At 42.1% G+C, this 21,803-nt stretch overlaps 2 protein-coding genes and 1 non-coding gene across 5 annotated transcripts; 2 read left to right on the top strand and 1 right to left on the bottom strand.

Moving 5' to 3' along the window:
* Nucleotides 1–160: 160 nt before the first annotated feature.
* Nucleotides 161–236, top strand: trnaa-ugc (transfer RNA alanine (anticodon UGC)). The gene has a single exon. It is a non-coding gene; the product is annotated as a tRNA-Ala (tRNA).
* A 4,535-nt stretch (nt 237–4,771) lies between these two features.
* LOC129811048 (nexilin-like) lies at nt 4,772–21,803 on the top strand. 3 transcript variants are annotated; one of them, XM_055862159.1, is made up of 15 exons: nt 4,772–4,932; nt 7,367–7,862; nt 8,184–8,375; nt 8,932–9,016; nt 9,318–9,466; nt 13,606–13,803; nt 15,809–15,985; nt 16,583–16,771; nt 17,007–17,198; nt 17,950–17,997; nt 18,563–18,760; nt 19,886–20,107; nt 20,212–20,403; nt 20,584–20,947; nt 21,119–21,803. In XM_055862159.1, the coding sequence occupies exons 2-15, from the start codon at nt 7,413–7,415 to the stop codon at nt 21,130–21,132; spliced, it is 2,670 nt and encodes an 889-aa protein (XP_055718134.1). In that variant the 5' UTR covers nt 4,772–4,932; nt 7,367–7,412; the 3' UTR covers nt 21,133–21,803. The 3 variants fall into 3 exon arrangements, with proteins under 3 accessions (XP_055718134.1, XP_055718133.1, XP_055718135.1); XM_055862158.1 differs by lacking the exon at nt 21,119–21,803 and having other exon boundaries at nt 20,584–20,982; XM_055862160.1 differs by lacking the exons at nt 17,950–17,997; nt 21,119–21,803 and having other exon boundaries at nt 20,584–20,982.
* Nucleotides 9,633–12,287, bottom strand: LOC129811049 (general transcription factor II-I repeat domain-containing protein 2B-like). The gene is made up of 2 exons (XM_055862162.1): nt 10,249–12,287; nt 9,633–10,122 (listed from the first exon to the last, which is right to left on the bottom strand). Exons 1-2 carry the CDS (start codon nt 12,063–12,065, stop codon nt 10,116–10,118), a joined length of 1,824 nt encoding a protein of 607 aa, XP_055718137.1. The 5' UTR covers nt 12,066–12,287; the 3' UTR covers nt 9,633–10,115.

Raw genomic sequence — 21,803 nt, 5'->3', positions numbered from 1 at the left:
AATAAATGTTCCTTTTGTTCAATAAAGTCTCTTTATATCCAAAAACCTCAGTTTTGTTCGCCACGTTTTCTTCAGTAATCCACAGGCTCAAACGCAGTCAAAACAGGAAGACAAAAAAATCCTAATTGTATTCGTAAAGTTCATAGAAACATGTCATACTGGTCCCGTGTGGCTCAGTTGGTAGAGCATGGCGCTTGCAACGCCAGGGTTGTGGGTTCGATTCCCACGGGGGACCAGTACAAACAAAAAAAGTATGAATGTATGTACTTGTAAGTCGCTCTGGATAAGTGCGTCTGCTAAATGACTTAAATGTAAACTATGTTTTTATTCAAACCTCAGGTTGTTTTTAGCCTAAATAATCTATAATAGTTCAACCGGACAATAACGTTGTCAATTTAAAAGGTAAACAAGAAGCGCACTCTCTCGGTCGTGCGCATTCAAAAGCTCTGCGACACTTTAGGGTCCACTCATTCAGACTGCTCTTACTTCTTAATATTTCAGAATACAAGCCTGAAACAATTTCTAAAGACTGTTGACATCTAGTGGTAGGCATAGAAACTGCAATTCGAGTCCTAAGTCAATGGATACTGTAATGGCATTGAATAGAAAACTACAAAACCAACAAAAAAAACGACTTCCTGAATGGATTTTTCTCAGGTTTCGCCTGCCAAATCAGTTCTGTTATACTTACAGACACTATTTTAACAGTTTTGTAAATGTTAGAGTGTTTTCTATCCAAATCTACCAGTTATATGCATATCATATCTTCTGGGCCCGAGAAGCAGGCAGTTTAATTTGGGCATGCATTTCATCCAAAATTCCGAATGCTGCCCCCTACTCTAGTGAAGTTAAAGATAAAAATAAGCAAACACGTTTGATATTCGCCAAAAGGCATGTGGGAGACTCCCCAAACATATGAAAGAAAGTACTAAAATTGAGCTTCTTGACCATCAAGGAAAACACTATGTCTGGCACAAACCCAAAACCTTTCATCACCCCGAGAACACCATCCCCACAGTGAAGCATGGTGGTGGCAGCATCATGCTGTGGGGATGTTTTTCATTGGCAGGGACTGGAAAACTGGTCGGAATTGAAAGAATGAATAAGAATAAATCCTGGGAAATTCTTGAGGGAAACCTGTTTCAGTCTTCCAGAGATTTGAGACTGGTACGGAGGTTCACCTTCCAGCAGGACAATGACCATAAGCATACTGCTACAGCAACACTCGAGTGGTTTAAGTGGAAACATTTAAATGTCTTGGAATGGCCTAGTCAAAGCCCAGACCTCAATCCAATTGAGAATCTGTGGTATGACTTAAAGATTGCTGTACACCAGCTGAACCCATCCGACTTGAAGAAGCTGGAGCAGTTTTGCCTTGAAGAGTGGACAAGAATCCCAGTGGCTAGATGTGCCAAGCTTATAGAGACATACCCCAAGAGACTTGCAGCTGTAATTGCTGCAAAAGGTGTCTGTACAAAATATTGACTTTGAGGAGGTGAATAGTTATGCTCGCTCAAGTTTTGTGTGTTTTTGTGGTATTTCTTGTTTGTTTCGCCCCAACAAATATTTTGTATCTTCAAAGTGGTAGGCATGTTGTGTAAATCAAATGATACAAACCCCCAAAAATCTATTTTAATTCCAGGTTGTAAGGCAACAAAATAGGAAAAATGCCAAGGTGCATGAATACTTTCGCAAGCCACTGTAGTGGGGGTTTATTCGATCGCCTATGAATTCTCAGAAGGTAGCCCGACCTCTGTCCTCTTTTTCTCCATCTTCTCTTCATGCAAATGACGGGGATTTGGGCCTGTTCCCGGGAAAGCAGAATGTCCTTCACATCGGGCTCGTCGTACTTGTTAATTGAAAAAAAAAGCTTCTGCCAGTTCGTGGTGAGTAATCGCTGTTCTGATGTCCAGAAGTTATTTTCGGTCATAGGAGACGGTAGCAGCAACATCATGTACAGAATGGGTTCAAAAATAAGTTACAAATAACACAAAAAAACGAACTAAAAGCCAAATTGGTTAGGCGCACGTAAAACGTCAGCCATCTTCTCCGGCGCCATGATACATGATACATTCCTGTGATTGGCCAGTGTACTGCTCACAAACATGCTACTAATGATTTCCAGTGGCATGCCCTGTGTGAAGAAGAGGCCAGACTGGCCAGTGAGTCAGCAGCTGCAAGACTGCCATTAGTGAGACTGATAAGAGCTGACAAATGTGTCTGAATCAGGGTTTCTATTACATCCTTCACCATGGTGAGCACCATAGGTTAAAATTGCTACAATATTCAGAATAGGTCAATCCCCCCCCTGTTCGTTTTTTTTAAATCCCCCAAAAGATAGTATATGAATGCGTCATAAGCAATGGCCGAATGTTTAGAATTGCAGGAAATTTGCTTAAAAGAAAAAAATTAAAACTCTTCTCTTCTTCAATTTTCAAACAGAAATTAGGTATGCCTTTGGTCGTTCATCGATGTGTCGTTCTGGTCATGCGCACCGTGACGAACGAAGCTAGTTCGTTAGCCACTTTAGCCAGCCAGTAACTCCTCCAGTACGTGTTGACGTCATTTCACAGGATTTGTTTTTGGACGGAAGCTGTAGAGATTGGTAAGAAATGGCACTTCTGTAGCCAAATATGTTATTCATCAAAAAATAAATGTAATCATTAAATGACCTGGTATGATGGTGGATTGATCAGTTATACAGTTTAAAGCAGTTCTTTTTGTGTTTTTGACCCAAGTCGACCTTTAAAGTAACTATCCAGTGTTTCCAGATTTCTATGAAAGATGACCTATAATTAATTCCAATATGGGTGAAATAGTTTTCCTTTCAAAAAAGTGTAGTTAAGTATGTTATAAAGCAGCTTTTTGTGTTGAAATGGTGTGGGCTTACCCCAACAACAGAATGGTATACCGGTCGTAAAATATATTCATGCGAGTAGAATGCTAATTGGCCAGCTCATCCTCCTCATCACAAACACTGCTGCTACTGTTTACTATCTGTTACTTTATTCCTAGTTATATGTACATATCTACCTCAATTACCTTGTACCCCTGCACATTGACTCGGTACTGGTACCCCTTGTATATAACCAAGTTATCGTTACTCATTGTGTATCTATTATGAATATGACTTTTATTATTACGTGTTTTACTTTTCTATTATTTCTCTAAGCAAGCATTTCACTGTTAGTCCACACCTGTTGTTTACGAAGCATGTCACGATAAAATGTGACTTGATTTGATCTGATTTGACATCATCCTCTATGAGGAAATAGCGAGCACTTTTTAAACAGTCTGTTGAGATTTGAGGTGGGGTTTTTGAAGTGTTATTTCCACTTATACTGTGTTTTCAAAATACCCCTCCATATCCCCCTCAAAAAAAACAACAGTAGCCTAATAAGTCATGCCAAACTGTATAGGATGGGAGGAAATTGCAGGAAATCTAAAAAACAATTCCAGGGGAGGACCCCCCGGCTACTGTTCGTCCCTCCCAATATCTACACCACAATTTTGCCCTTGGTGAACACTACTTTCTCATCATACTTCAGAGGCATCAGCCTACTATGAGGAGTAGTGGGGTTAGTAATATCATACAGAATGGTAATGCTTGACCCTAAATGACTGATACTGTATATGGAATATGTGGGTTATTATATGACAAAGTAAGACTGTAAACCTGTTATTGTATGGCCCTTGAGACACTGATATGTAGCCTAGGCAGCTAGTCGTCATTGCATAGCACAGTGACAGTGATATTTGGGTTATTGCTGGGCTGCAGTGGGAAAACAAAGGCAACCTGCTTTCACTCATAACAGATAAGCCACCCTGCCTCTCAACACCAACAAGCAGATAGGTGCAGTGAAATGTGTTGTTTTCCAGGGTCAGACATAGTAGTATGGCAACCTTGGAGCAAATTAAGGATAAGTGGCTTGCTCAAGCTTTTTTACTGTGTCAGCTCAGGTATTTGAACCAGCAACCTTTTGATTACTGGCCCAACACTCTAACCACCAGGGTACCTGCAACCTTCGGCTGTGTCCTGAGCTGATCATGAATGTATTCCATATAAAAGTTAGGGATGAACAGTGGAACTTGGAAGCCGTCCTGAGAAGTAGGCATATCCTATCATGAGTTTGAGCCAGTCTCTCACGTAAACACAATTTTTTGCATTTGACATAGGCCTAATGATGAGTTCAGTATTGTGCAAGTTTCACACATGTTTATGTCTAAACCACAGGAGGTTGGTGGCGCCATTAATTGGGGAGGACGGGCTCGTGGTAATGGCTGGAGTGGAATTGGTGCAATGGTATCAAATACAACAAACTCATCAGTTGATGCAATTCCATTCGCTCCGTTCTAGACATTATTATGAGCCGTCCTCCCCTCAGCAGCCTCCACTGGACATGTTCAAATAGCGAGCCTACCACACTGTCAGTAAAAATAAAATAAATAGACAATCTGTATGTTCTGGTGGAAAAGGGTCAATCATAGGACTAGTAGTAGCCTAATTGCTGAAAGACAACATGCCAAGAAATGGTAAATCCTTTATTAAATGTAACCTTCCTTAACTCACGCAATGTTGTTATAATGGCAGGGAATATATCATTTGACAAATAAAAACATATTCAGGGAGACTGGCTGAGAGAACTGCAGCTGTATCTGCGTTGAGCGAGCAGAAAGCACCATGCGTATTTGAGGCGACAGCTGAAGCTGGCGCGCGCGGAATGCGTTGGGCGGCAAAAGTAGTACTTTTATGGAAGCTGGTTACGGATATGTAACCTCACCCATTCGACTTTGAGTCGTCTGACAGTGACCAGGGCGCACACATCTCCGTGCTTTGACAAGTTGGGATTTCTCATCTTGACATTACTTTTGTTTTGATCCACAATTTGTACAGAAAATTCCTATGATAAGGAGGATATTACACTGAAACAGGTAAACGTTTTTTTCCCTGCAAGACTTTAGTTGAAGATAATGTGTGTTATGTGGATGTTAAAATTCACCTGTTGGGGAGAGATTCAAATTTGCCCCTCAATTGTTGATCTTTAAATTGAGATTTGTAATGTAAATGAAAAAAAGAATGCTAGGCAAACTATAATTTAGTAATTAAAAAAGGTGAAATATTGAAAGTAATGTTTCAGTAAGGCCTAGTTGACTTTGCTTTGTCATTCAGCTGTTGGGTATCAAAAAATACACAAAAACATGTTTTGTATAGCTGTAAAATAAAATATTCTGTTAGTTTGGTACTCTTACTTTTTAATGTCAGTCTAACATGACCAAACATCAACGAAATCGAGATATGTTCTTTTAAAACACAGATTATTTTGATTTGAACACACAGATTCTTCTAGCACATTGTCATGGTATTTAGTGGCAGCTGAGTATATACTGTTAGACCAAAATAGGACTTCACTTGCCAGGCCTAAATGTGTTGGTTAACTATGATATGGTAGTTCAAGTTATTCGAGGCAAATCCTTGCATGAAATGTGGGGTCAAGAAAAGTATTCATGGGTGTAACTGTGATTCAATAGACTGTAGATCATTTTTAGGGTATTAACTTTTTATTCCTCTAGCCAATATCTAATACTCCAAATGATTCAATATGAGGTCATGATTGATACAATAGGCTACTTAAGTTTATATACCATATGGAAGTGCTTCAACAATACTATAAATATGCCTGGAATTATATTTTTCGAATGGTATTTGTGTTTCAGCAAAGGCTTGTAACTTCTTTGTAGAGAGATGGTGACTTGAGCTTTGTGTTTGCTCACTGCATCCCAATATTGCATCATTTGGATTAGTGTCCATTTGTGATATGCAAAGAGACAATTTTGCGATAAAAAGGGTATCATTTTATTTTTTACATTTACATGAATTATCAACCTTTATTATCATGCCTGGTTATCACAGCTGGATTGAAGAGGGCAGTGTATTCTGATGACCAAATCCACAGATGTACTGATCCCAGTCTAATGGTGTGTTGGTTGAGATACGATTTGTAGAAAGAAGCCTTGGGTTATTCATATATTGTAAGAATCCAGTTAATTACCTGTTACTCTCAGACCGGTAATCCATACCATCAACGTCATAGTAGTTGTCGTACTCACAGTAGTTGATGTGATATGTGCCAACACAGCTGTCTATCAGGTGTGTAATGGGAAATCGATCTGAACTTGAACTCAAAGTCAAATTTGCAACAGGTGGTCCTTCTGACAAAATGTTGTACAACACGTAATCAACATTTGGCCAACATTGGGTACATTTAGGCCTACCTTTCAAGCGTTCAATCCATCAATCAATCTAATCAATGACACTGTGTTTGTTGGCCTATCTCTTTTTATTCAAATCAAATCAAATCGTATTGGTCACAAACATGTTTAGCAGTACTTTGCACTGCACTTTGTTCACCGCAAACCCCTGACTGTTTACTTCACTATTATTACCAAGTGAATTGATGAGAACAGATTCAAAATGTATAGCCATGCTGGATGCCAAGCTTAGATTTCTAACACACGGTGCAACAGTAACCTTTTTAGTGTCTGATGACTCTATGGCCCAAACATCTCTTGCTCATCCGATTGTCTGGGATTAAGTCTGGCCGTTTTGTCAAGGGTCTGTTGGGCGACATGCGGCTGCCGACGCTAGCTCTGTCCCACCGCATATCACTCATCAGAAATAGCCATGATCACATGGCCTGGACATACAAGTGGGCTATACTTAGCGTTCTGACCCTGCACATTGTGCTGTGGCTCAGCATACTGGGGGGGGGGGGGGGGGGGCAACCCTTTCCTCCCCTAAACTGCAGCAGACATGAGGTGCCTGCCTCCCCAAACAGACACTCGCAAGACTTCAGATGCTCAGAAAATGTGCTTATTTATAATGTGATATTGTGCAGGCAGAGTATTAATTAATCAATCTAATGTAATTTATAGAGCCCTTTTACAGTAGTTGCCACAAAGTGCTTTACAGTGTAATATGTGGGGTAGTAAAACAATTACAGATATTCAAAGTTACACACATTCTTGAAGTCCATATAGGCTAGTCATTTACCACACCACATTTCAGAAAGGGCAATTTGTAATGTTTACCTGTAAAATTGTTGCCTATTCAATATAGTTTGTTCAATTAGCTCAATCTGAAGTCCATCATTGGTAGATCTGTCATACCATTACATCTTTGATGATGGTTGAGGAGAATGAGACTACATTTAGTTAGCATTTTTTGGTGGAGTAAGTTTGAATATGGGGCAGAGGAGCTTAATAAAATTGTTAAAGCGATATGCATAAAAAATCATAAAATGATTATGTGAAGATTAATAGGTTGTTATTGTACGATACCGTAATGTTACCTTTCTTTTTTTGACAGGTAACATTTGAAGAGGACCTTGTCAATTTGTCAGAGTGGGGCAAACATGACTGAGGTGGCACAGAATGTTGCTGATGTCGCATACGACACGGCTGATGTGGCACGCGACATGAGTGACGTGGCACCCGATATGAATGCTAAAGCGCATGGCGACGTCGCAACCGAGTGGCACGGGCTTGGGGCACACAAAGAGGACGATGCCCCACATGACAAGCATGATGAGGCACTTAGCGAGAATGAGGAAGAGGTTCACACCGAAGAGGACGAGGTTCACACAGAGCCCGAAGGGGACGAGGAAGACGAGGCACACAACATGAGTGAGGTGGAGCACAGAGAAAATGATACGGCAAAGGACGAGCCAATGCAAAAGTCAAGATCGAGGAAGGACAAGAATGAGGTGGCACAAAATGGTGTGGCTCATGACATGGACAATGAAAAAGAGGAAGAAGAGGAAGACCAGTTACAGAACATATCGGAAGTGGCACTGAAACAAGAGGTGAGGCACGGCCATATCTGTGAGTTTATCCTGTTGGAGTTGATGTAATAGCTTACTTAATAATAAGGTTTACTTCTGGACATGTTCAATATGAAATATAGTAGGTGGTTGAGACAATTACTGATGTTACATTAGGGAGTGTGCCTGTAGATTGCTCATAAAGTGTCTGCAACGTTCAACTGAATAGCACTATTCAAAATGTGTTTGAGTCCTTAGACTCTCAGCCCTATGGATCTCACTCCTATGAAGCTTTCCCTTAGCACACCTCCCAATTCTTTACAAAAATGTTACGTTGACACTTGTATCTTCATCTTTCTCCAGAGACTCCTGCGCTTTAAAAAGCCGGTGGCCAGGAGCTACGTGCCCCAGATTGGTAAGGCTGACGTGAAGAACAAGTTTGAGGCAATGCAGAAGGCCAGGGAGGAGCGCAACAGTAGGAGGAGCCAGGAGGAGCACCAAAAGAGGAAGGAGCAGTATGTCAAGGAGAGGGAATACAATCGCAGGAAGCAACAGGTCGGAGGTCAAACAAGACAGAGATAACCCCAACTAACTGTGACCTGCATGGTATGGAGCACTAGCCTCAACAACCACAGTGTGCAGAAAAATCACACCTATTTAATTGAAATACCTTATAGTTGTGTTTGGGTTGTGCTTTTATCCATCTAGAGTGATTATTATAAAACATTTTTTACTGATAATGTACTAAATCAATTGTGCATTTTATGCATGTTGTCCTTTATCACAAGCTGTATCACAGGATGCAGCGTGGTAAAACAAACAATGTCCGATACGAGGGATTAACACATTGATACTCAGGAGGGGGGAAGAAAACACCCTGTACTATCGTAGGCAACTCTCTGAGACGGGATGCCTACATGCTGATCTCCCCCCATGTCACAACCACATGATCCAATCAGAGGCCTCCCTGCAGGTCACATGCATGTGTAATTACACAGGATTAGGGGCTTGAGAACTTGCTGGGACCAGCATGGCTCCTGAGCGTGCAAAGCAGATGATCCCAGATAAACCGGTAACCTCTCAACAAAGCTTTCCCTCTGATTCACCACAGATAAAAGAACTACTCGCCTCCAGTGATGAGGAGGAGGAGGTGAAGCCAGCCAAGGTAGAGAAATCCTACGTCCCCAAGATCACAGGTAGGAAATGGGGGTATTGTTGAGGGTGTAGAGGAGGGCAGGTGGGCTGGGAGAGGGCTGAGGAAGAGGGCTCTGTTCTAATTCTCATCTCACCCCATGGGGCAAATTTATTTGGCAACAAACCTAAGGATACGGACTGAAACAGGGAGGGACTACCTGGACTCATCCAATAAGGAACACTCCTTTTCAATTCCAGTTGCAAAACGTTTTAAAACGTTGCATGCCTAATGAACACGGCCCTGTTGTTTGTGCTGTGGTCTCATCTTCATCATCATCTACATGTGGGTTCTACACTCTACAGGTAGCGTGAAGGGGAAGTTTGCTGAGATGGAGAAGCAGAGACAGGAGGAGGAGAGGAAGAGGATGGAGGAGGAGAGGAAGAAGCGCGCCACCCAGGACATCATGGAGAAAGCGAAGATGCAGAAGGAGCTGGCCAAGAAAGCTGCAGAGGTAAACTTGTGGGATTCCTTCCAGGTATACTGTAGTGTAGCCTATAGGGCAGGGGTGTCAAACTCATTTTCACCGAGGGCCACATCAGCATAATGGCTGTCCTCAAAGGGCCAGATGTAACTTATAAATGTAATCGAATGTAATGTAAAATAAATGTAACTCCTCCTTAATGTTAAATAACTCATTATTTATTATAACTTATTCAAGTGACAATTACAGTTGCATAGAAAATATATGTTTGCTTGTAGCTCTAACATAAATCCTTTTAAATTTTGTCAGCTTATGAAAACCCACATAACTCCATTAATGAAGGATCAAACTGTCCAAGTGAATAAAGAAAAATAACATAAAACTTAGCTGCAAAGAACATGTATGACACATGTAGCATTTTACAAAAAAAGGCTGCACACAGCCGTGCACCCAACTGATGGTTTGATGACAATTTGTCTGCATACACACATAAACCTGCAAACATTAAATAATTACTACAGCAGCTACACATAAATAATATGTAATCAACTAAAAATACCAAAATAAAGGTTGACTCAGTTCACAACTATATTGGTCAAGTTTTTCGGTTAGTCTTTGATGAGGAGATGCTGCCTGTCCTTGAACACACCAAGTGGATTCTCTCTCTACTATCGATTGATCATGTTCTGAAAATGATAAACACAAAACAAAATGCAAGCACAATCATTAAATTGCACACAGTTTAACTGTTCTTCTTCTTGGTTGAATTACATTTTATTATATTTTAATTAAGTTTAAAAAAAAATGCTTGCCTGTGTGTTTTCTGACCAGATGTCTGACACCGTTTTCCCGTTACCAGTGTGTCAATGTCTGGTTTTAGGTCCTGTGCTGAGGCAATGCGTAGAACAGCATGGAGGTTGTCATCCGTGAGGCGTGATCTGTGCTTGTTTTTGTTCAGATTCATTATGGAAAAAAACTGTTCGCACAGATAGGTGCTCCCAAACATGGACAGAACACGGGCAGCATGAAGTCGAAGCTGTGGCATCAAACCAGGAGGCAGCAGACGGTAAAAGTCCTGGATTGTAGCATCCTGAAACTTTGCTCTCAGGCCACTGTCGCTTTGAAGCTCAATTAGCTCCATCTGAAGGTGTTGGGGTGCAGTGCAGACATCGGTGGTGAAAGGATTGGCAAAGATGTCAAAGCCAGACTGTTGTGCTCTGAAGTCAGAGAAGCGCCGATCAAACTCAGTCTTTAACCAGCTCAGTTTGGTAGCCAACTGAGCACATGAAAAAGTCTCGGGAAATGAGGCTGACATGCTCTGACAAACAGGAAAGTGAACAAGATTGTCCTGTTTCACTTGCCACATCCATAAGTCCAATTTACGCTGGAAAGCCGTGATCGTGTCGGACATCTGCGTGATGACTTGTTTGCGTCCCTGCAGCTTCTGATTCAGCTGGGCGAGATGGTCGGTTATGTCACACAACACAGCAAAGTCACACATCCACTTTGGATCTGATAGTTCAGACATGAGTTTTCCTTTACTCTGCATAAAAAGAGCAATGTCTTTCCTGAGCTCGAAAAATCGCTTGAGGACTTTGCTCCTACTCAGCCACCGCACTTCTGTATGGTACAGCACATCCCCGTGTTCCGAGCCCATCTCCAGCAAAAACTGCTGGAACTGACGGTGATTCAGGCCACGCGCCCGAATGAAGTTCACTGTTTTCATGACTGTGGTCACAATGTCCTCCATCCCCAGCACCTTCCCACACAAAGCTTCTTGATGGATAATGCAATGATACGTTATCAAAGGCGTGTGACAGTTCATTTTTTGCATTTTCCCCTTCATTAGTCCAACCAAGCCCACTTTTCCTCCACACATTGCCGGTGCACCGTCTGTAGTTAATCCTACCAAGTTTTCCCACTGCAATGCATTTTTACTTACGGACTTCTCTACCGCATCAAAAATGTTCTGTCCCGTCGTGGTCCCATGCATTGCAGCCACATCCAACAGCTCCTCAGTGATAGAGAGGTCCGACTTTACGCCTCTAATAAAAATTGATAACTGCGCTGTGTCCGTGTTATCTGTGCTTTCATCAACAGCTAATGAAAAAGCTGTGTAGCTGCGTGTCTCCTCGGCCAGCTGTGTTGTAAGATTTTCTGCTAGTTCCTTCACTCGGTCGACGATGGTGTTTCTTGATAAACTGACATTTTTAAAAGTCTGTAACTGGTCGGGACACACCTGCTCACAGACCTTCAGCATGCACTGCTTCAAAAACGCTCCCTCTGAAAAAGACTTGGAAGCGTGGGCGATTTCTTCAGCCACAATGAAGCTAGCTTTCACCGCGGCCTCGTTTTTGGCTGTGGATTTCATGAACAAACTCTGCTGCGACCGCAGTTTGCCTTTTAATTCTTGGGCAATTTGTTGCTTTTCTTGAAGGCTAGCTTTAGCGTACTTAGCTCCGTGTTTGGTGTCAAAATGTCGACGCAGATTGTACTCTTTGACAACCGACACCGCCTCGTAACACAAAAGACATACCGGTCTTTCTCCTTGAAGCGCAAACAAGTATTCGCCTTCCCATCTTTCTTGAAACAGTCTTCCGTCTGCATCAACTTTTCTCTTTCTGGACATTTTGGGATCATTATTTATATCTCAATTCCACTCGTTGGCATGGACACTGCCGTGGCTAGCGTAGTCGAAAGGCATTGTGGGAATGTAGTTTTTGGTCAAAGCACGCTCTTAATTTATTTTTTGGTATTTATTTTTAGACACTCAAAACTTTTAAGCTCTCGCGGGCCACATAAAATGACCTGGCGGGCCACATCTGGCCCGCGGGCCTTGAGTTTGACACATGTGCTATAGGGGAAGTGGGACAGTAGGGCTGGATTGCTCAGTCGCTGCCTCTATTGAGGAACTGGCCTCCATCTATGTGTAATCAGTCAGGTAATCCTCAGCTGCCACCCAGATGAGTTATTTTAAGTGCCATTTGAAAGGCTAACAGTTGGTGCAGGTCAGAGGGAAATCCTGCAGTGGAGTCCAGTGGAGCTGCAAGCCACAGCAGCTCTGAGAACACATATTCAGGTCATATGCTATGAATTTTGGGTGTATCTGTCAAGTTGAACAAGGTTTTCCTCACTAGTCATCACGTAGTGGCTTTAGTACCCTTAGAATGGATCACAAACAAAATTGATGCTTCGAAGGCATTCAGCGCTAGTTGCAATGGCGTGTTATGCATTGACGCTAGCTGTAGCTATAACCATGCCAAACTGGACCGAAGCCAGTTCTCCAAATGTATGTTGACCTAGATACGATAAAGTGACAACACACACTAGGAAGTACTAGGAAGCATTATGCCTACTGCTTGTATTCAGTGCTTACTGTACACACGTTGTTGATCTTAGTTCTACTCCAGTGATCTATTTGTTTCTTGAACATGGTGAAAGCTTTATAGACTTCAATCTTCATTGTCTCCTTTCACTGCAACCTACTGCATGTACCTTTACTGTATAGTAGTGAGGAAAAACTTGGGGAAGTCTTTATTGAGGGTGGGAGGTAGCTTTAACCTGAGCCAGTACTGACCGAATGAGCTATAAACAATTGGGCAGCCGGGCTTACAAGTTCTGCTGCTGCATGAGCCACATACACTGCCAGGTATAGACAACATGTGACTGGCAACTGTTTCCCACACCGCTGACTAAATTAGCCCCCCCCTCCCCCCTCCTATTTTAGGACTGACATTCACAGACTGACCCATTGAAAATGGTGGCCATTAGGCGAAAGAATGTTCTCTTTTATGGGCTGTTAGCTTCTCTCTCTCTCTCTCTCTCTCTCTCTCTCTCTCTCTCTCTCTCTCTCTCTCTCTCTCTCTCTCTCTCTCTCTCTCTCTCTCTGTGTGTGTGTGTTTTGTTAGTGGGGATTTTTCTCTCTATTTTGACATAACATAGGCAGGTATCAACTAGTAATTTCATAATGTATAACATAGCTTTAGCCCATTACTTGGTTATACACAATTACTTCAGCATTTGTCAAGTTCACAGACCAGGAAATGGTTTGTGTTGCTGATGTTTTATGTGCTAAACCCTCTTTGGGAATCAATAAAGTACTGTCTTATCTTATCTCATGTTAAATGTAATTTATTTTTCTCACAATGGCTTTTGTCCACTTATGTCAGGAGGGAGATGACAGCATCCTGGTCCGCGTGGTGCCATCGAAGCCGTCGCGACCTCCGGGCAGGATCAAGATGAACTTTGAGGACCTGGAGAAGAACCGTGAGGAAGAGCTGAAGAGGAGGACTGAGGAGGAGAAGAAGAAGCGCTACGACGAGAACAAGCAGTCCTTCCGCGAGGCCAAGCGGCGCTCGGGTGTACAGGTGAGCTGAGGAGGACCTCTCCAATAGGCTTTGGCAGGACTGGCAGCGTCGCTGTTTTAGGAGGAAATCTAGGAAAATCGAATATTTCATGAAAGCCATTATATCCATGTCAATCTGTGTCAATACTTCAATACAATACTTCATGGGAATATGGTGGTCTATGTCAGCCCACAGGACAAAGAATGAGCTTAAGTGTTTCAAGGAAAATCTTTAATGAAATCTATTCTGTCTGTGTCAATAATTTGTGGTAATATGGGGGTCTAAGTGTAGATTGTTTATATCAAAGCAGGATGAGGAGCAACCCACAGAGAAGTAGCTTTGGTAGGACAAAGGAACAGCTTACAGTGGCTTGCGAAAGTATTCACCCCCCTTGGCATTTTTCCTATTTTATTGCCATACAACCTGGAATTAAAATAGATTTTTGGGGGGTTTGGTTCATTTGATTTACACAACATGCCTACCACTTTGAAGATACAAAATATTTTTTATTGTAAAACAAACAAGAAATAAGACAAAAAAACTAAAAACTGGAGCGTGCGTAACTATTCCCCCCCCCCCCCCCCCCCCCAAAGTCAGTACTTTGTAGAGCCACCCTTTGCAGCAACTACAGGTGCAAGTCTCTTGGGGTACAGCAATCTTTAAGTCATACCACAGATTCTCAATTGGATTGAGATCTGGGCTTTGACTAGGCCATTCCAAGACATTTAAATGTTTCCCCTTAAACCACTCAAGTGTTGCTGTAGCAGTATGCTTAGGGTCATTGTCCTGCTGGAAGGAGAACCTCCGTCCCAGTCTCAAATCTCTGGAAGACTGAAACAGGTTTCCCTCAAGAATTTCCCTGTATTTAGCGCCATCCATCATTCCTTCAATTCTGACCAGTTTCCCAGTTCCTGCCAATGAAAAACATCCCCACAGCATGATGCTGCCACCACCATGCTTCACTGTGGGGATGGTGTTCTCGGGGTGATGAGAGGTGTTGGGTTTGCGCCAGACACAGCGTTTTCAAATGGCCAAAAAGCATTTTTTGTTTCATCTGACCAGAGTACCTTCTTCCATATGTTTGGGGAGTCTCTCACATGCCTTTTGGCGAACACCAAACATGTTTTCTTATTTTTTTCTTTAAGCAATGGCTCTTTCTGACCACGCTTCCGTAAAGCCCAGCTCTGTGGAGTGTACGGCTTAAAGTGGTCCTATGAACAGATACTCCAATCTCCGCTGTGGAGCTTTGCAGCACCTTCAGGGTTATCTTTGGTCTCTTTGTTGCCTCTCTGATTAATGCCCTCCTTGCCTGGTCCATGAGTTTTGGTGGGCGGACCTCTCTTGGCAGATTTGTTATGGTGCCATATTCTTTCAATTGTTTAATAATGGATTTAATGGTGCTCCGTTGGATGTTCAAAGTTTCAGATCTTTTTTTATAACCCAACCCTGATCTGTACTTCTCCACAACTTTGTCCCTGACCTGTTTGGAAAGCTCCTTGGTCTTCATGGTGCCGCTTGCTTGGTGGTACCCTTTGCTTAGTGGTGTTGCAGACTCTGGGGCCTTTCAGAACAGATGTATATATACTGAGATCATGTGACACTTAGATTGCACACAGGTGAACTTTATTCAACTAATTATGTGACTTCTGAAGGTAATTGGTTGCGCCAGATCTTATTTAGGGGCTTCATAGCAAAGGGGCGAGTACATATACACGCACCACTTTTCCGTTTGTAATTATTTTTTCATTTTTTAAACAAGTAATTTTTTTCATATAACTTCACCAAGTTGGACTATTTTGTTTATGTCCATTACATGAAATCCAAATAAAAATCTATTTAAATTGCAGGTTGTAATGCAACAAAATAGGAAAAACGCCAAGGAGGATGAATACTTTTGCAAGACACTGTAGGTGTTTCTAGGAAAATAGGAAAATCTCATCTTTCATGACAGCCGTTCTGTTCTGTCTGTGTCAATACTTCATGTGGATATGGTGGTCTCTAAGGTAGACTGTCTTTGTCAACGCAGGATGAGGATGAGGAGCAACTCACGGAGAAGGAACAGGTGATTCCTGGGAAGCTGAAGATGACGTTTGAGGAGGCGGAGAAGGAGAGGCAGGAAAGGCTGAGGAAGCAGGCTGAGAGGGAAGCTAAACGACGTCTGCAAGAGGAGAAGAAAGCCTTCGAAGTGGCCAAGCTGGAAATGGTGACTGATCTTATAAAACATTATTAGCTCATTCCTTATTAGCTTATTAGCACATTACGTTTCAATGTCCTGTACTTTCCTTGTGAGAGCTGAGATATTTCCGACTTGCTAGATACTGTAAACCTTGGAGGTAAATTATCAGCGTGGCCATTCTGTACCAACCCTGCATATCCCCTTCATACGTCCTGCAGAGCTTTTCTCTTGTGCTTTTGAAGTGTCAAGTTGACTTGTGCCGTCTTTAGGTCTTGATAAGACTTTTAAAGAAGCAATCTCAATCTGTCAGAGCTTGCATGTTGGTGTGTATAATGTAGTTATAAAGGTGAACATAATCTCGTAAACATGGGATGAGGCCTAAAACGATCCACCTTTTCTGAACAAGAAAACACCCCGGGAAAAAAACCTGTATAAAACAGCCAATGCATTCTTAACAGTAGCATTTATTTAGCGCTACGTACAATCAAGCTTCGATAAGGTGCTTTGAGGCTCTTCCCGGATTGAACCTGTGCTGTTGTTGTTGTTAGCGCTGTGTTCTAACCAACTGAGCTATACTTCCCAGCCTTGTGCCTTGTGTGATTTTGGAAGTTGATGTGCTTGCAGGGAGACGATGAGGAGGACTCACAAGGAGCTCAGGGCGAGAGAGAGGTGATCCAGCCTGGTAAACTAAGGCTGAGCTTCGAAGAGCTTGAGAAACAGAGGGTAGAGAATGAGCGTAAGGCAGCAGAGGCGGAGTACAAGAGACGAATGGAAGAGGAGAGGAGGGCTTTCGCCGAGGCCAGGAAAAGCATGGTCAGTGAGAGTAATATAATGGTCACTTCACCTGATCCCAGATCTGTTTGTGCTGTCTTGCCATCTCCTATGGTCATTGCCTTGTCATAGGAGATGGCTATACAGCACAAACTGATGTGGGACCAGGCAGAGCCCCTAGCCTGGTCATTGTGTTTAGAGTTCCTTTTTCATACTGATCCCACCCAGAGATGTCAGACACTAGTTTGAGCTCTTTCATTGTTGTCCCCTTCTCCAGATAGTGGATGATGACGATGAGGTGTTGCTGGCCATGCTGCACCTGGAGGGCAGCAAGCCAGGGAAGCTGTGCATCAGCTTCGAGGACAAGGAGCGTCAGAGGAGAGAGGTGGAGGAGAAGAAAGCAGAGGAGGAGGCCAAGAGGAGGCTGGAGGAGGAGAAGAGGGTCTTCGCAGAGGCCCGCAAGAATATGGTAGGACTGGGTAACATACCCATAGAGAACCTACAATTCACTAGAGGAATTTGGCATCTTAGCAACATGATAAAAAATCTGCCATCTTGCCCGGATTTTTTTATTTTTAGAAACAGATCAAATATGGTATAACTATGGTATAAAACAATACATTTGTGAATCATAGGATCTCTATGAACATACCTCTGCAGGCAGCACCAGCATGTTGCTTATGAAGCCCTGCGCTAACATGTATGTTATAGTAGGCTAGGTTCAGAAGGAGCATGTGAAAAGATTGAAATTATTTTGATGAATCATTTATTCCTGTTTTTTCATCATGATTAGAGCCACAGTGAGTTACTTTTTGTAACTTGTTTTGCGTGTGTATGTCACAGATGAATACCTTCAGTTTCTCACGCTGTGCGATATTTTGAACCCTGCTTGAGCCGTGTCATCTGAGCGCACATCCAATGTGATGCTCGCACTTTAAACAAACTACAAATGACATTTGCTAATAAATTATTTGTGTAGGCCTTACGAAGGCTTTAGTATGACCCCATAGTTCATTTTAAGTTATAGTTTGTTTCAAGTGTGACCAATCTACTGAAAACTAACCCCAACATTAACATTTGAGGTAGCCTATATTTAATGTAAGAACTCAATCTCTAATTGGTCTATAATAGGACATGGATTAATCCTACATGATGATGTAACGTTACTGAAACACCACACTTGCCACTGCTGTTCCTACTTTCAAATTATCTTCTTAAAGAGCCCCCTGGATCGGGAAAAATCTAAGACTTCATATCAAGATGGAGAAGTAAGATATTTTCACTTTCAAATGACAATTGTATTTGTACACTGACTGAGAAGAAATAACACAGTGTTTCCCATGAACTGCTAATACTGTAAGTTCTTATTGTAAGTCAAAGGTTATGCATGGATGTGAATGGTCTGTATGAATGGGATATTCCGTAGGCAAACTAACACTGCTGGCTTGCTTTAAAAGTGGCTCCCCGTCAGTGTGTAATAGTGTGTCCTGGTTACTTGGGCTGATTCTACAATGATGTTGAAAGACTTACTAGAACGAGATTCAAAATCTTCATCTCATTCTAGGGCTTTTTACAGTATCTGATGAGAAGATCAATGTGATTTGGTTCTCTTAGCTTTGCTGTTCAATGTGACTATGTTGCTTAGCTTTGCTTTTCATTGGGTGCTTCACTGTTTGAGAATCATTCTGGGAGGGTTAAACCGGTGGATTAAATTGCTTTTGGAAGCTGATATGACGATTGATTTGTGATTAAAGATTATTTGTGCTATTTGATTCTGATTGGTTTCGAGTGAAATGTCAAATGACACCATGCTCTGTGTTTGTATTCCGCCAGGTGCTAGACGAGGACGAGGAAGGGATGTTCAAGAGTGAGTCCCAGGAAGCGTTGCACCCTGGGAAACTAGAGATGAACTTCGAGGAGCTGCTGAAGCTGAAGGAGGAAGCCGATAGGAAGCGCAAGGTGGAGGCGCGCAAAATGAAAAGGGAGCAGGAGAAACTGGAGTTTGAGCAGCTCAGACAAGAGATGGGAGAGGTCAGTCATCAACATGGTATCAGTCTCACAATGCTGTTAACTAAAACCCACATGGGAAGTCTCATGGATATTGGCATGGAACTACCAACTGCAGAGATTGATGACAAGACGAGGAGAACCAGGGACCGTATTTATCAAGCGTCTCAGAGTAGGAGTGTTGATTTATGATCAGTTTTGCCTTTTAGATCACAATCCCAAGATTACATGGACAGGTGGGACCTGATCCTAGATCAGCCCTCCTACTCTGAGACGCTTGGTACATACAGTTTAAACCATGAGACCTACAATGAGCTCCAAAAGTCTTGAGACAGTAGCAGTTGTTTTGTTGTTTTGGTTCTGTACTCCAGCACTTTGGATTTGAATGATAAAATCAGGTTAATGTGCAGACTGTTTAATTTGAGAGTATTCTCATCCATACCGGGTGAACTGTTTAGAAAGTACAGCACTTTTTGTACTTAGTCCCCCAATTTTAGGGACCAAAACTATTTGCACAAATTCCCTTATATGTTTATTAAAGTAGTCAAAAGTTGAGTATTTGGTGCCATATTCCTAGCAGCAATGATTACCACAAGCTTGTGACTTTCCGTAATCATGGTAGAATTGACATTAATGTATAAGTGTTTAGAAACATATTCTATTCTTATTAACAATAAAAGTTAAATAAACTCCAAAATGACACAATACATTATTGACCATTAATTTTAATTGGGCACAAAATAATCTGAAATACAATCTAAACAAACAGCAAATGAATCCAACAAGTTTGTAGTGTCACAAGCTTAATGTAATCATTGTGCGCTAGGAATATGGGACCAAATACTAATGTTTTGACTACTGTAATACACATATTGGTGAATTTGTCCCAAGACTTTTGATCCCCTAAAATGTACTAAAAGTTCTGTAATTTCTAAATGGTTCAACCGATATGGATGAAAATACCCTCAAATTAAAGACAGGCTGCACTAACCTCATAGTCATTGTACCATTTCAAATCCAAAGTGTTTGGACTACAGAGCCAACACAAAAAAAAAGATGTCACTGTCCCAATACTTTTGGAGCTTACTGTATGCTTCTATTGTGATCGTATCCTCTTCACTAATCAGTTCAATGTGCTTCTTCCCAAAGGATGAAGTGAATGAGTGCTCTGATACAGTGAGTAAGGAGTATGAGGAGCTGAAGAAACTCAAAAGGACCGGCTCCATCCAGGCCAAGAACCTCAAGTCCAAGTTTGAGAAGATCAAGCAGTTGAAAGACGAGGAGATCCAGAAAAAGATTGAGGACGTGAGAGCAAAGAGAAAGGCCGTAGACGAGGAAATCAAAGAGAGGGAAGAAGAGCGGATCCAGGAGGTATACATTTGAGCATGGTCCTTCAGAATCGCTTAGGAACGCCAACGTGTTGGTCTGTATCATGTTCTTCTGAAATCACTTACTTGTGAGGGCTGTTTTTTCAGGAGGATGATGAAGGCAAAAAGGACACAGAGAAGGGGGCTGAGGAGGCTCCGTTCAGACAGAAGGTGGACATGCGTGCACGGTTTGAACAAATGGCCAGAGCCAGAGAGGAGGAGGAGAGGAAAAGGGTGGAGGAACAGAAGCTGCAGAGGATGCAGTTCGAGCAGCAAGAGATTGACGCCGCTCTCCAAAAAGTAAATCCCTCTTTCATCGGGTTCAATCATCGGGTTTCTCGTTGTTAAACTGTGGGCATCCTTGACACGCATGACATTCTAAAAACGCATGACAGTTCAGTTCAGCCCGAAGTGGTAATGTGAGAGGGGGAGGGGTTCCAAAAATCTAAATTGTGATATCACGTGTCATGTCTTTGGCAGAAAAGGGAAGATGAGGAGGAGGAAGAGGGAAGCATCATCAATGGCTCGGCAGCCTATGAGGATGAGGAGGACCACGCCAGGTCGGGGGCTCCGTGGTTTAAGAAGCCCCTGAAGAACCAATCGGTGGTGGATGCCGAGCCAGTGCGGTTCACGGTGAAGATCACCGGGGAGCCCAAGCCGGAGGTGACCTGGTGGTTTGAGGGGGAGATGCTCCAGGACTGTGAGGACTATCAGTACATAGAGAGAGGGGAGACATTCTGCCTCTACCTGCCAGAGACCTTCCCTGAGGATGAGGGAGAGTACATGTGCAAAGCTGTCAACAGCAGAGGCACCGCTGCCAGCACCTGCATCCTAACGATAGAAAGTAAGCAATCGTCCGTCTGACTGCCACTGCATGCCTGCATGATACCACTTCCTGTTTTAGTTTTCTGATCTTCATATGATTGGATGGGATCGCATGCTCCTCTTCCTCATTGGCTTGGTTCAGCTGGTTCATCCATGGGTAACACCTCCCTTTTCTGTTTCTCTCTTCCAGCTGAGGACTACTGATGCTTTCCTTTTTCTGGAACTTTCCCTGTCTCTCTCACTCTTTTTTTGTATAACGTAATATCTCATGTTAGAGCCAAAAAGAGGAGGAAACAGCAGTATGCTAGCCATTCCTTCTATGGATACACACAAAATGAAAAGTGCAAGATCATGTTGTTTACGTATTGCTCATCATTCATCATTCATCCCTTTCATTATTATGTTTAGGATGAAATCTGTGCCAAATCACATATTGGTCCCATGAGTGATTGCTGCCATGAATGACGTTCAGATTGATTTTGTGATCATATCATAGATCACAACGCCTGTGCATCTGGGAAATTGTCCCTTCAAAGGTCAAATTTCAGAAAGTTTAATTTGAAAATATGGTGCAACCCAATTTAAAGCCTTTCGATATCCCTGTGAAATAGATACAGCAGTATGCACAATCTATCTGAAACATTGGTTACTAATAAAAAATAATGATCTATTTAGGATTTTTGTTTTTGTTTTTTAATATTTTGTTAATCTAAAAAGGTACATAAAGATTTTTCATATCCCAGAAGTTTTTTTTCATGTTGAGCTAAAATACAACTCTACATGATATGCATTATATAGTTGTATGGTTTGAAATATAATGACACAATTGGTTTTATGCTAGCCTAAATATTTGTGATACGCTTATTAAAAGTTTT

Source organism: Salvelinus fontinalis, chromosome 14, assembly GCF_029448725.1.
Source record: "Salvelinus fontinalis isolate EN_2023a chromosome 14, ASM2944872v1, whole genome shotgun sequence".
Classification (NCBI taxonomy): domain Eukaryota; kingdom Metazoa; phylum Chordata; class Actinopteri; order Salmoniformes; family Salmonidae; genus Salvelinus; species Salvelinus fontinalis.
Note: the sequence above shows the minus strand (reverse complement) of the source record. Positions and strands in the feature narration are given on the sequence as shown.